This window comes from Stegastes partitus, unplaced genomic scaffold, assembly GCF_000690725.1.
Source record: "Stegastes partitus isolate 25-593 unplaced genomic scaffold, Stegastes_partitus-1.0.2 Scaffold1869, whole genome shotgun sequence".
NCBI lineage: Eukaryota > Metazoa > Chordata > Actinopteri > Pomacentridae > Stegastes > Stegastes partitus.
The window spans coordinates 62,855-76,093 of record NW_007579600.1 but is presented as its reverse complement, the minus strand read 5'-3'; the positions used below and the strand labels follow the sequence as shown (position 1 = coordinate 76,093).

The 13,239-nt window shown below is 39.6% G+C and overlaps 1 protein-coding gene across 1 annotated transcript; it reads left to right on the top strand.

The window, feature by feature from the left end:
- The first annotated feature begins 1,367 nt into the window (after nucleotides 1–1,367).
- On the top strand, nucleotides 1,368–12,524 carry nt5m (5',3'-nucleotidase, mitochondrial). The gene is made up of 5 exons (XM_008302742.1): nucleotides 1,368–1,904; nucleotides 5,125–5,225; nucleotides 7,955–8,015; nucleotides 8,125–8,239; nucleotides 10,252–12,524. The coding sequence occupies exons 1-5, from the start codon at nucleotides 1,632–1,634 to the stop codon at nucleotides 10,389–10,391; spliced, it is 690 nt and encodes a 229-aa protein (XP_008300964.1). The 5' UTR covers nucleotides 1,368–1,631; the 3' UTR covers nucleotides 10,392–12,524.
- The last annotated feature ends 715 nt before the right edge of the window (nucleotides 12,525–13,239 follow it).

Below are 13,239 nucleotides of genomic sequence, written 5' to 3'. Positions count from 1 at the left end.
ATATATAATATATACATACAAATATCAATTCATTTTATTTACAACTCATGAAATGCCTGTTCTTTGAAAGTTTTAACGTGAAATGCAAAATTGTTGTCCCTCAAAGCAGTTTACCAAATCTAACAGAATCAGCTGTCAGACAGAAAGAGTATCTATGCTCAGATATGCACCCATAATGTACCTTTTGGACATAAAACATCCACATTTGCTGCAACAGCGGTGGTAAAATAATGTTTTTATTTCCTTTTTTTTCACATCTGCATGATTATAAACCTGTATATTTATTGTGTTCACTATTGAAACAACCATCCCATGAACCATGTGTTTGTTGTGATCAGGCTTGTTGTACAATGTATCTACAATTCTACAATTTCATTTAGCAGACACTTTTATCCAAAGTGACATACATCTGAGAGCAGATAAAACACAAGCAAGGAACTAGTCAGGAGAAAACAATCTGGATAAGTGCCATAGAACAAGTTCAAGTGTGTTTGGACGTTGATGCCAATAGCAGGCTGTGTGGGAGGTAACAGGACGTCATTTTGTTTTTTTTTTTGTTTATTTGTTTTCAGTCTGTCAAGTGCAAAGGTGTTCAGTGAAGAGCTGGGTCAGTACCCATGAAGCATTCCAGAGGACTGTAGTTCACTGCATATGAAGTCTATCAGGATGGCCAGGTCGGAGTATGATTTGCGACGAGTGTGTCCCCTTGCACTGAGTATCCTTTTCAGATTTCTTTCGCTTATGTAAAAACTGTGCCTCTTGCTGAGCACTGCTTGTATGTCTTTATATTTTGGGCTGATTTCAAAATTAAACTCAATAAAACTCTCGTACAGACAGTGTCCTCCATTGTCACTCCTCCATACTGCCAAAAAGACCCAGAAGTATATATACCTATAGTTTTGTGAGAAAGTTTTGCGAGGTCTTGCAAAAGATACCTCTATTGTTTTTTTTCCTCTCCGTGTTTTTTTTTTTCTTTCTCCATGTCCCTTCCGGGGCTCCATAGTATTCCCATGGCTTAGCACTTGTTTATTTATTTAAACTTTTTGCATTGCACTTTTGTTGACTAATGGAAACTGTGCTACGGTCTGCTGTCCTCTAGGTGGCGACCGTGTGCACTGAACAGTTGGTTTGCAATCCGCCAAATAAACGGTGAAGAAGAAGAGGAAGAAGAAGCTGATCACTTCTCCTTTTCTGCCGCAGTGCCAGTTGTTTACTGTCCATTACAATTCAGGTTTCTCCAACAGTCGTCGTTAGAAATGCTGTGGAATTAAGACAGGTCGGTGGTAGCTGCCGGCCGCATAATACACACTGACAAACGATGCAAACTGCTCCCTGTCCACTGTGTCCAGAGGCAGGTCACATTTGACCTGCCCGCCGCTGCTGCTAGCCTGTCAGCTAGCCACCGACCGTTAGCTCGACTGCAGCGCAGGGACGCGGCCAGAATGACAAAGTTAAGCTAGCAGTGAAACAAAAAACTCCACAGAAAGACGAATAACAACACTGGCAACTCTAATGCTGAAAGCGGTGTAAGTGCCGTAGTGTTTGGAAACTTTTCTACTCCCATGCGGACTTTATTCAGTGTTTTAAGTCGCTGTTTACAGAGTGACTCGTAGTGTTTGTACCGGTCAGAGATGTTGTTGCTCGGTACTACACGCCTACTCGGAGGAGGGAGAACTCTGCTCCGTGATCCATTTAAGAGGATTTGCATAAACATGTCGTCCTCCTCTACTTCTGGTAAGAGATTGCGGGTTCTGGTGGACATGGACGGGGTCCTGGCGGACTTCGAGGGCGGTTTCTTGAAGAAGTACCGGGCCAGGTACCCGGAGGAGCCCTTCATCACCCTGGAGGACCGGAGAGGCTTCTGGGTGTCGACGCAGTACGGCCAGCTGAGGAGCGACCTGTGTGTGAGTCACATGCCTGCATTAGGACAGAAATAGCTGCTGAAATTCACATTTCCATTTCTGCGCAGAGTCAGGTGAACTTTTGGTGGTTTCTTGGGGCATGATTTCATTTAAAAGAATGCATGTCATTTAGAGACTAAGCACTAATGTCAGGGTTTTCAAGTCTGCTTGTGGTTCATTGTAATAAAGCAGCACCTCAGAAGCAGAAAGTGGCCAATATCCTAGAGCTCAATGACCGTACTCATTCATTAAAACAGAAATCCCTTTAGACATGGCTAATCCAATGAGCCAAAATATTTATTTATGGCTGTCCTCCAGTAAAGACACAGTTCAAGCATGCTACCCAGTTTATCAGTGTGTAGTTTATGGTTAGCGACAGTTCCTGACCTTTGTTGACTTTGCCTCTTATGTTCCTGTACAAGGTTGGAAAATCAAGGCTATATTGTATAATTGGTGATCTGTATCAAAAACAATGTCAAGAGACCACGAGCGAGGCCACAGAAGCAAGTTCAGACACTGTTAAATATTGAAGAAGCCCTGCCCATATTATAGTCTAATCCATATATCAGCTGTTCTGATCTTGAAGGAGTCAACCTTTGGACCTTCCATCTTCACAGTATGCTAGCATAGATATATAGAGTGGTATATGCAGAGCTTTTAAGATTTGTGGGGTTTTTTGTCTGTTTTGTACAATTTTAGAGTAACATCAGTTAAACATTTGTGATGTGAATTTTTGAATGAAAAAAAAAAATTTTTTGAAAAAAAAATCATTGAATTTCCCTTCGGGGATAAATAAAGTATTTTTCATTTCATTCATTTCATGTAATTTGAGCTCTTGGGTAACTTTTACCAAGTTGTCAGACCGTAACTGGCTTGTTAGGGCTATGACTTGTTCATTGTCGTTGTTCAGACAGGCCACATGGTGCAAATATCTTTATAAATAATATGACTTGTCAAATCTTGTCACGATAATTAGCAGCTACGCTCTCCTCTAAGCAGCGCATAGCACTCTAAAAATCAAAATAAGGAGAAGGCTGTATGAAGATAATAAAACACTTTTAGATTAGTTTGTAATGTAGTTAAGCAGTTAATAGTAGTGGTGGAGGTCAAGCGCAACTTTCAGACTTTCATTGATAATTGTTGGTAGAATTTCTGGAAAGGCAAATCAAAACCCTCATTTGAGACTGCAAAAGACTCTCAGGAATATTTATCAGACTCTGGAGTGAAGGTGCAGTGTTACACTGTGTAGAGATGCCTGCACCAATAGGAAGAATTGTCAGAAGAAAACCTTTGCTGCATGTTCACCACACAATTCAGCATTGGACTTTTGCAAATGAACATTGTTGGAGCTCGATCCCGATCTTCCAGAAATCAAACTATGTGTGAGATCGCTCCAACAGAGTTAATGTCAGGGCACGAAGTCTGACTGCCTCTCCCTGATCCAGTGTACTTATACTATTACATGAGGATGAGCACAGAATGTGTTGCAGCGAGCTGATTGGTTCCTCCGTGTCCTTGGGCCTTCTTCCACCTTCTCGTAGGTGCAGAAACTTACCACTCAGCACCCAAATGTTGAGCACCTTTAGTTTCTCCCTTTATGGTTTTAACTGCCAACCTGCATCCTGCAAATACCTGCTTGTGACAGAGAAAGATATACACAAACTACCAAATCCTGTTTCTACCTACGTTTTCTCATGCTGCAATTGTTTTCAAGTTATGTTGATTATGCCTTAAGATAATAATAAGAGATGAAGAGAATAATAAGAGATTATCAAAACATGAATCAAAAATATATGATCCTAACAACATCCTAATAAGCCTGATACATTTTAGAAGCAGTATGTGTGGACTATTGAAGTGTAAATAAAAGTTTTTGGCTACAATGAACAAAGGTAGGTTTGCAGAAAAAAAATATGCAGAATTTCGTGAAAAAAGCACCTTTTAAACTGTCCATCATGGTGTGATCTTTAGTTGCAGCTGGTGGCACAGAGAGCATTTCACCTGTAGAGGGAACAATGGGTCCAATGAAATACCAGCAAATTCTAGATGCAAACATCATGCAGTCTGTAAAAAAAACATGAAGATGAGAAGAGGATGCTTTTTTATGTGGGTGTTATTGTAGCACAACTGTTTGTAAATGTGTATGGGGAGTTGTGTGTCTGTAGTGAGATTTGTCAATGTGTAAAAAAGTTCTGTAAATGTGTACAAAGATATTACTAGATGAAAAGTTTAAGTATTTGGCTACAAGTGCTGGAAATACAGACAAATCACCAGTTACAAGTCAAGCGAGCCTCACACTTGGCTGTCTTTTTACACATGAATTTTGATGCACTTCTGCTGTGAGAGATTCATATCTGTAACTTCAGGTTTTCTGTGTCTGGAGCTCAGGCTCACAGGCTCATTCACTCTGGCTGTGTGCTACTCTGCTGCTCTGTACCTCAGTGGTTATGCCGCCTGCAAGCCATCATGAAAGTTTTTGCTCAGCGACCCACAAACTCAGCAAATTTAACTTGTTTACATACCAGACAATGTCATGTGCCCTCAAAGACTCTGGGGGATAGCGCCACCTGATGGCTTGCAGGCGGCATAACGACTGAGGTGCAGAGCAGCATGTAGCCAGAATGAACAAGCCTGTGAGTCTGAGCTCAGGGCAAAGAAACTTTGATTTGTCTGTATTTCCAGCAATTACAGCCAAATACTTAGACTTTTCATCTATTAATGTCTTTGTATGGATTTACAGATCTTTGTATGCATTGACAAATATTTTTACGCATTGACAAATGTCACTACAGACACACAAATTGAGATCCAGACGCACAACTCTCCACGCATTTGCAAATAGTTTTGCTTCAATGATACCCCCATACTTTTTACAACAGGAAAATAATCCGGAGCACACTTTGAAATCCACCAGAGACTACCTCAGTACTTACAACCTAAACATCCTTTAATATCTGCAGATAGACCTCAAAAGAGCAGCACATGCAAAACAGCTACAGAATCTCACTGAAGCTATCAGCCTTTTGCAGGAAGAATAGGTGAAAGTTTGCCAAAATTTTCCAGAGGAGGGGTTATCAAGTACTGACAATACCCAAACTTTTGCGTCAGGCTTTTTTCCTTTTATATTTTGGAACGATAAAACAGGAACACAGATTTTGACTAAGAGTGCCGGTGTATGCTGCTGATAATAAGTCGTATGTATGTGTGTGTGTTTTGACTCCAGGAGAAAGCCATCAGTATCTGGGAGTCCAAAGATTTCTTTATAGAGCTGGAGCCACTGCCAGGAGGAGTGGAGGCAGTCAAGGAGATGGCCAAGATGGATGAGTAAGTCTTGAAGATACAGTTCATTTATCTGACATATAAACCGATTTGGCTGTTGCTTATGTAGCAAAACATGATGCAGACGGTTTTGTGGGACAGAAGCTGCATGAATCACTTTTGTAATGGATGGAAAATGAACATAGTGAAGTATTTGCATCTAGCGATCTGGTCAGATTTGGGATCAATTTGTTGTAAGAACACGTGAGAGAGAAACAATGTTTTAAGGTAAGACGGCTCACGTTGCTTATTTCATATTATCACAGTCTATGATTGCTTACAGTTTTTCACAGAACAAGACAACAAAAACTGGCGTAGACAGTATCTTTTCACAAACCAACGTAGGTTATAAATAATGCCTATTAAATCCAGTGTTGACATAGTTTATTACCAGTGAACTTTAGCTTGTATACACAGTAGTCATCTTACATTATGGGATCCTGGATAGTGTAACACATCTGGCATACGTCCAACGTTTTGTATATGTTATCTCCCTTACTGTAGACCTGCTGCAGAAAAGCCAGCTGTCTCACGTGTAATCAGTTTATTTTTATTTGCACATGATGATTCACTTTTTTACATGCACCACTGTGTCGGTCGATAGTGATCATCGGTGTTTATGTTTCTTGGCCAGCCTCTGAGAATGAGTCACTGAGAGTTTTACGGTGTGTCTACACAAAAAAGGCTCAGTTGCAGATTATGTCAACCTCAAGTTGAATAAATTTTAAAACCACGTGCACACGCAAGCAAGTGTTATGGCTTGTTTCTTGCAATTGTAGCCATCTAGCATCCACATTAATACTGCAAAATGGAAAATCCTCACACACACGAGCAAGCCAGCAAAGACGAAGGCTTTATATTTCTATTCAATTACATTTACATAGCACCAATTCACAACATATGTCGACCGGACTCAGCGAGGGCAGCCATCTGCCTCGGCCATTTGGGGTTAGGGCAAAGGGTAGAGAAAACAGATAGCTGATTAAAAAAAAAAAGACAACAAACAAGAGAACAATAATCACTGGACAAGTTGGTGGGGTCATTAGCTGCACATCAGAAATGTGCTTGCAGCTCTGGATCAAAAGATGTAGAGTGGGTAAAACACAAACTACAGGAGAGAGAAGATACAAAGTTAATGACGTGGGGGTAGAGGAGAGGCACTCAGTGCATCATGGGATGTCCACCAAAGCTAGCAAAACTTTATTACTTTCATTTGCCAATACATTTTTATTTAAGTGACTGCGTGCCATCTTTGAGTCTGGTGTCTTGTTTCTATAAAACATCAATGTGTTGAACATTTAATTCATTCCAAGCACATTAAAATAATTTCAGCAGGAGAAAGTTGTGGATTTTTTTTGAAATGTTCAGTTTGAGAAAACCATAAAATGTCATGGTGCTGCGAACACCTGTTAGTTAATGACATGACAATGTTTTTACAATCGTCTGCTTTCACCAAGTCAGAGGAGGAAAAAGATTACTTTCCAGATTTACCTGGCTTAGTGTCGGCACGGTGGCAGTTTTTAGCTGCAAGTTTTACACACTTCTGACGAAATACTGCAAAGCTTCCTGGATCTCTAAAGTTTGTAGGAATGCAGTTCTCTACTGCTTTAACTAAGAAAGCCGATTAACCGAAAGGAAATTTAATGTATCTGTCAAAGGTCTGACCAAGATGAAATTAAATACGAGAAAAAAATCTACAAGAGTAAAGTGTTCCCCATTTGCTAGTTGCACATTAGGGGTTCCTCAAGGGTCTATTTTAGGACCAGTTTTTTATATATGTATAGATATTCCCATTGAAGGTAAAATAGACAGTAAAGCAGGGTGTGTGTTAGGGCGGGGTTACTGTATGATTGACAGGTTGCTACCATATTAGCATGTGTAATGTCCTCAAGTTCTCAGATCTGATTTCAAAAAAGGACCAGATTCCAAGTTTGAGGCTTTAAAATGGTAGTCCACAAACCAATGTGTGATGTTATGGTTGCTACATCCATCCAGTCTATGTTTTGCATGTGCAGCAGCCACACAACTTAGAAAAACTGTGATGTGCACGATCATTCGAAGTGACATCAAAACACACAGCTTACAAGCAGTGATGACATCACCTTTGACACAGGCTGCTGTGGACAAAAGGGACAACAATGAGCATAAACCCAGCTTCAGGTTCTGATCTCCTCCTGTGTCGTTGCCAGTGGTTTCCATTTTCAAAACCCTTAATCAGACAAAGCAGAGTTTTGATTCCAACCAGCCATACGCTTTGATCCACTTTGTGTGCAGAAAGCATCCTGTAACTGTCATCTACAGCGATAGCATCTCCTTTGATTATATTTCATTCAAGTGTAATCTGAGTCAGCATGAAGGAGGCTGTGATAACCACATCCGCTTGCTTTCTTAGAGGCCCACAACACAGTGGCACAAGGTCTAAAAATAGCAATCATGGTTATGAACAGTGCGTTTGCATTTCCTCTCCTGGTGGAAATGAACGTCTTTCTTCAGCCATCAGTCCCTGAATGAAGCTGTTTTCTAATCAGGGGCGTCAACCGTTTGCTGTGATCTCTTATTTTTCATTCCTGCATTTTTCTTAAGTGAGAAGGTCCACCACCTGTCTTTAATTTACACTAGCTGTCAGTTCCAGTTATATCAGTTGCCAGAGTGGCTATCAGGTGAAATATAAACTCGATTGTTATTTGTTGTAATTTTTCCACTCTGGTCTGTTTTGTTTCGCTTTCTTCCCGCAGCACAGATGTCTTTATTTGCACCAGCCCTATAAAGCATTACAGACACTGTCCCTACGAGAAGGTGAGCCATCTGCCAATCTGTGACATGCATCCTTTTGCCCTTGCAAATGACTGCTGCTTCATTTTACTAATGATCTCTTATCTGCTGGGCGTGTGTGTGTTTTGTCCAGTACGCCTGGGTGGAGAAGCATTTGGGTTATGACTTTCTGGAGCAGGTCATTCTGACCAGAGACAAGACATTGGTCACCGGTGACCTCCTCATAGACGACAAGCCTGACATTCTAGGTGAGGATTGTGCATGCTTGTATGTATGTGCTTACTCAGTGATATGCATAACAAAGTGAAAACCTACATTGTAATAAAGTTAATGATTATTTTATGCTGATAATGGTTGGCCTCACAGACCACTATTAACTCCCCACACACTGTGTTTACCGTATCTGTTGGCTCAGTTGTCAAAGATAACACTAGCAGCATTTACAATGGATCCTTGATTTTGCAGATGCAAATAACTAATGCCAGGAGCTTGCAAGCAAATTAATGTAGCAAAGACCACCCAGGATGACTTTTAAATGTTTCTAGGTCATTCATTTTAAAGCAAGAAACCTGTGAAAGGTGTTTAAAATATTTCTTCTATGGCAGTCTAAAGCTAAACGAGTAGTAATAGTATCCCATAGGGATGTCCCAGTCAACTGTTTTTGGTCCCAATCCCATCAAATCCAATACTTATATTTCGCTAAATGTTGATTAAATATGTATCCCACAAATGGCCACCGTTGACTACCTCATGTGTCACATCATATGGCCCTGGCTCAAGAAAATATAAGCCACTTTCTGAATCTTTTGGACACTGATTAGTTATCGTTGGGCCAAATACTTTTATGAACACAGTAAAATAATCAAAATGTGTCAGCAGCTGTAATTTAGAGAGCAGTGCTGCAACACTAGCGGAGAACACTGTAGAACAACTGCCTGGATCAGTCTGGGACATTGCTACTGTTGCTAGACTGTCAGTTAAGTTTTGTTATTTACTTAATCATATTTTCTAATCGTATGTTTTTCCTTTTGGCATCACAAGTAAAAGGACTTTTAGGTACTAACTGATGTGCCAACACAACACTTATAATGTTGGATGATGTTGGCCAGAAGTGTAAATTTGACCAAATCCAATAAAGAGCAACACACTGCTGCTGGTCTAAACTCTGTTAGCAACTCCTACGCAGTTGGGAAATATTCTCTGCCTGTTCATTAATTAAACCCCTTAAAGCTCATCTCTCATTTGTCAGAGTTACATATTTAGAAGTTTTTTTCCATGAAAATAATCCCATCCCTATTCAAAACTACTTCAATGTTGCTCTATGCCAGTGCCTCCTTAAGAATATGGACAGGTTTGATTCTTTGCATTTGTTATATATTTAAAACCAAAAGTCATCGGTACGCAGCGGTTTCAAGGTGAAACCTTTCTGGCTGCTTATTTTGCTCATGGTAGTGCTTTTAGTATGTAAGAAAATCACCATATGGGCATGTTACCAAGACGAAAAATGTTATTTTTACCAGAGATTGTCTTTAATGTACAGCCCTGTACAGTCAGGTAATGATGGGCTCCACAGTAAATAAGAGCACACAATTTACTGCTGCTTCCATTTATTACACTGTAGAAACTCAAATATAATACACCACACTCAAAACTCTTTCAATGCAGAGAATATCTCACAGTACAGCCCTATGAACACGACTCTGACACGTGGGCAGATCCAGAACAATAACAGGCCAGGCTGCATAATTATGGCCAAAATGATAATCACAATTATTTTGATCAATATCAAGATCATGATTACTCATTACAATTATGCATTGACTTTATAGACAAAATATTTTCATGCCACTTTCACATTTAAATACTTTCCTAATTATAGTTGCCGAGCTGCGGTTGAACAACAGATGAATCGGGGGGAAAAACATAGCAACGGTTCTCTTATATGAGGTGATGAGTAAAAGCAGTGACATACCACAATCAAGCTGTGAATATATTTGTATAAAAATTGCCCTTAAAATAATGTACGAGTAAAAAGAATGAATGACATTTTAAAGTTTCTAAGATTGCATAATTGTGTTTGTGTAGTGCTATGTGGGTGCTATAATTGCATACATACATCTTCAAAGCATTCATTTGCATTTTTTGAGGCAGCCGCCGCAGCGTGTGTGCAGTTTGTCACGATCTGCCGGCTTGTACACAGTTCAAAACATGTGGTTTGTCGTTACATAATATTTTTATTCCTAACATGTGTCCTGATCAGGCGTGGAGCCCAAACCAACGTGGGAACACATCCTGTTCACTGCCTGCCACAACAAGCATCTGCCCGTCGGCTCCTCCCAGAGACGGCTCCTGTCCTGGTCGGACGACTGGAGGGCCATCCTGGATAGCAAGCGGCAGTGAGGAGCCTCCTCGCTCTGTGACCCTTGCGTCTCGGTTAGTGGAAATTTTTGGGGGTCGCTGCCATGACACCGACATCACTGTCTCACCAATGGGTGCGTAGACTCAGAGGGATCTGCATCAACTTGTAAAAAAAATAAATAAAAAGAAAGGGAGGTAAAAAAAACCACAAATAAATCAGAGGTTTCACACAAAGTTGGTGCACTCAGTTGGGAGAAGATGTTCACGTATTTGACCACAAGGGGGCACTCTGAGACTGCGTGTGAAGTCGTGTTGACAACCAAAGCTCCAGCAATTTCAGTGAAAAAGAATAAACATGAGGAGAAAATGAATTGGTAATGGACACACGATGAGTCTAAAAGGACCGATGATGTTGATTGAGCGTGTTGCTATCTGTCTGCAGTCTGGATGTTTGTTGGACTCCTAAGCTGTGGACATTTCTGTTCAAAATCAAACAGCTTTTGTTTTTGAGCCATTTGTGTTTTTTTCTGTTTTTATTTATCTGTGGCCTTCATCACAAAAGGCTTAAAAGTAGTTCACAGTATTGTGTTGCATTAATGAGTCAGTATAGTGATTCACTCACAACAACAGGAAAACCCCACTACACCATCAATGTTTCAGTCTCCTGGAGTCACATGTACTGGTCAGCATAGCAGAAACTCTGCGTTTTGAAGTGACCTGGACTTACAGAGACTTGAAAAGTTTTAGTAGGTCATTCGTTTTACTTCACAGGAGTGAACCATACCACTGTTATGTAAACGCACATACACGTGTACAGGGAACGAGTTAAAGTGGCTACATTGGTGCTCTTTTTTAATGTTTTATTCTTCGTATTTCACAATTATCTATGCATTTTAGTTAACACACTGATGAGAACGAAATACCTGCACACACACACACACACATGCATGTTGCCAAAAACCTCACAACTACAGAGTGTATGTCGCTGAAAAATGTGTACAAAATATGTGATTTTTAAAGAAGTCTATAGCAGATTACCTATTGTAGATAAATTCAAATGAGAAAAATATGTCAAAAACGACAAAGTTGCACCAACAGACAGTATGTTTTCAGACATGTTCTTCACTACGTTATCTATAGAAATTATCTATGCCATCTACAGTTATCTCTTTGTCATGTCTGATAAAATCTGCCTCGTTTCAATTATATTTTATCTTTTCTTTTTTTTTTTTTGTCGTAGCTTGTTTACATTAGCATATTACAGCAGATTTAAGTTAGACAGTTCAAAACAACTCCAGATTCTCAGTTTACCTCCACACAACATTTAAGTGTATTTAAATATATTTTAGCATGTCATTTAACAGTTTAAAATGCACATTAATGGAACAGTTTTTACATGGTTCATCCATGTTTGCCACAAAGCTGCATTTTTCAGTTTCAGCTCCAAACTCTGCTGTCAGTAGATTTAACAGGTTCTCAAAAACAATGTTTTCTTTGTCATGATTTGCTTTGTTCTGCTTCTTTTAGGACACACTGTGAGTATTTCAGAAGCTGAATTAGAACACATTGTGCTTCTTTATGACAGGCCGGTTTAGTTTTTTTTGCCTGTTGCTGCTAAGTTGCTTTTTTTGGGAACGAAGCAGTAGATGCTTAACATGTGTTATGGAAGATGTACTTAGTGCTGTGCTATGGTGCCTAGTTTAATGTACGAATTCAAACGTGTTGAATTCTGTCTATGGGATGTTTTAATGCTGGGATTTTGATCAATTAAAACACGCACAGAAAAGAATAACCTGTCAACCTGAGCACTGTAGGTGGTCTTCTGTTCATTGGCGCCATTAAAAGTGTGTTTTGTTTTCTTTTGTTTTTACGCTTCTTTGAGGTTCAAACTGTTATCAGTTACATGAATTCACAGATGGTTTTGACAAAAGTTTGGAGACTTGCCCGTCCTCGTGGTTAAACATCCTGGCACTGGGGGGAGGGGTTTAACTAAACATGATGAACATGCCTCTTTGTGCTCTTTCTTGTAATTTCCTCTCTCTGCCGATCATATCAGTTAAGAAAACATGAAGCAGCAGAGCTATTAATCCAGACTGCACTTTTCAATTTATTGTACCAGGACAGATTTTGCAATGCATGAAAAACTGCTGGTTATTAAATATCAACATTACCCTACTTACGCCTGTGCCCACCTTTCTATTGTGTAATGACTCCTGCAGCTTGTTTCGCATTCACTCCAATGAAACGCTCCACAGTGTTTGTAGAGCAGAATTAAAAAGAAAAAAAACCTGGGCCCCACGTCTATCAAAAGTTATCTTAAGGAAAGCTATTCAAAGCCAGCTTGTGATTTAATTAAAGATAAAAAACATATTTATCAAGTGACATCTTCCTACTTACAGCAGAGTTTATGAATAACAACTCTCAAGTTATTACATAATCGATTGCAAACACAGATTTGAGCTACAGCTACTCTCCATCCAGTCCTATAAACACTTCCTAGAATATTTCCAGCAGTAATATACAACAATGAAATACTTTTCTCATATGCAAATACATAAATAGGATTAAAATTATGGGAAATTGACTCAAATGAAAACTAAATTACTGTTATTCGGAAGCCTATACCTATAATTATGTGGGATGTCATATCAAGTGCCAACAACAGAGATGCATCAAAACATCCGGTGTGATATACATGTTGTAAATGTTATAATTATGTTTCGAGCTATTATGTATTCTGAATCTGTATTTTGCACTGAGCCTATGATTCTGTTTCGTATTTTTCTACTGAGAACAGCATACGTCCTTGAAGATAACATGGCCGGTGAGAACTGGGAAACAACGGAAACTCCCCTATTCTGTCTGTTGCTTTAGATACACGCCTTTTGGA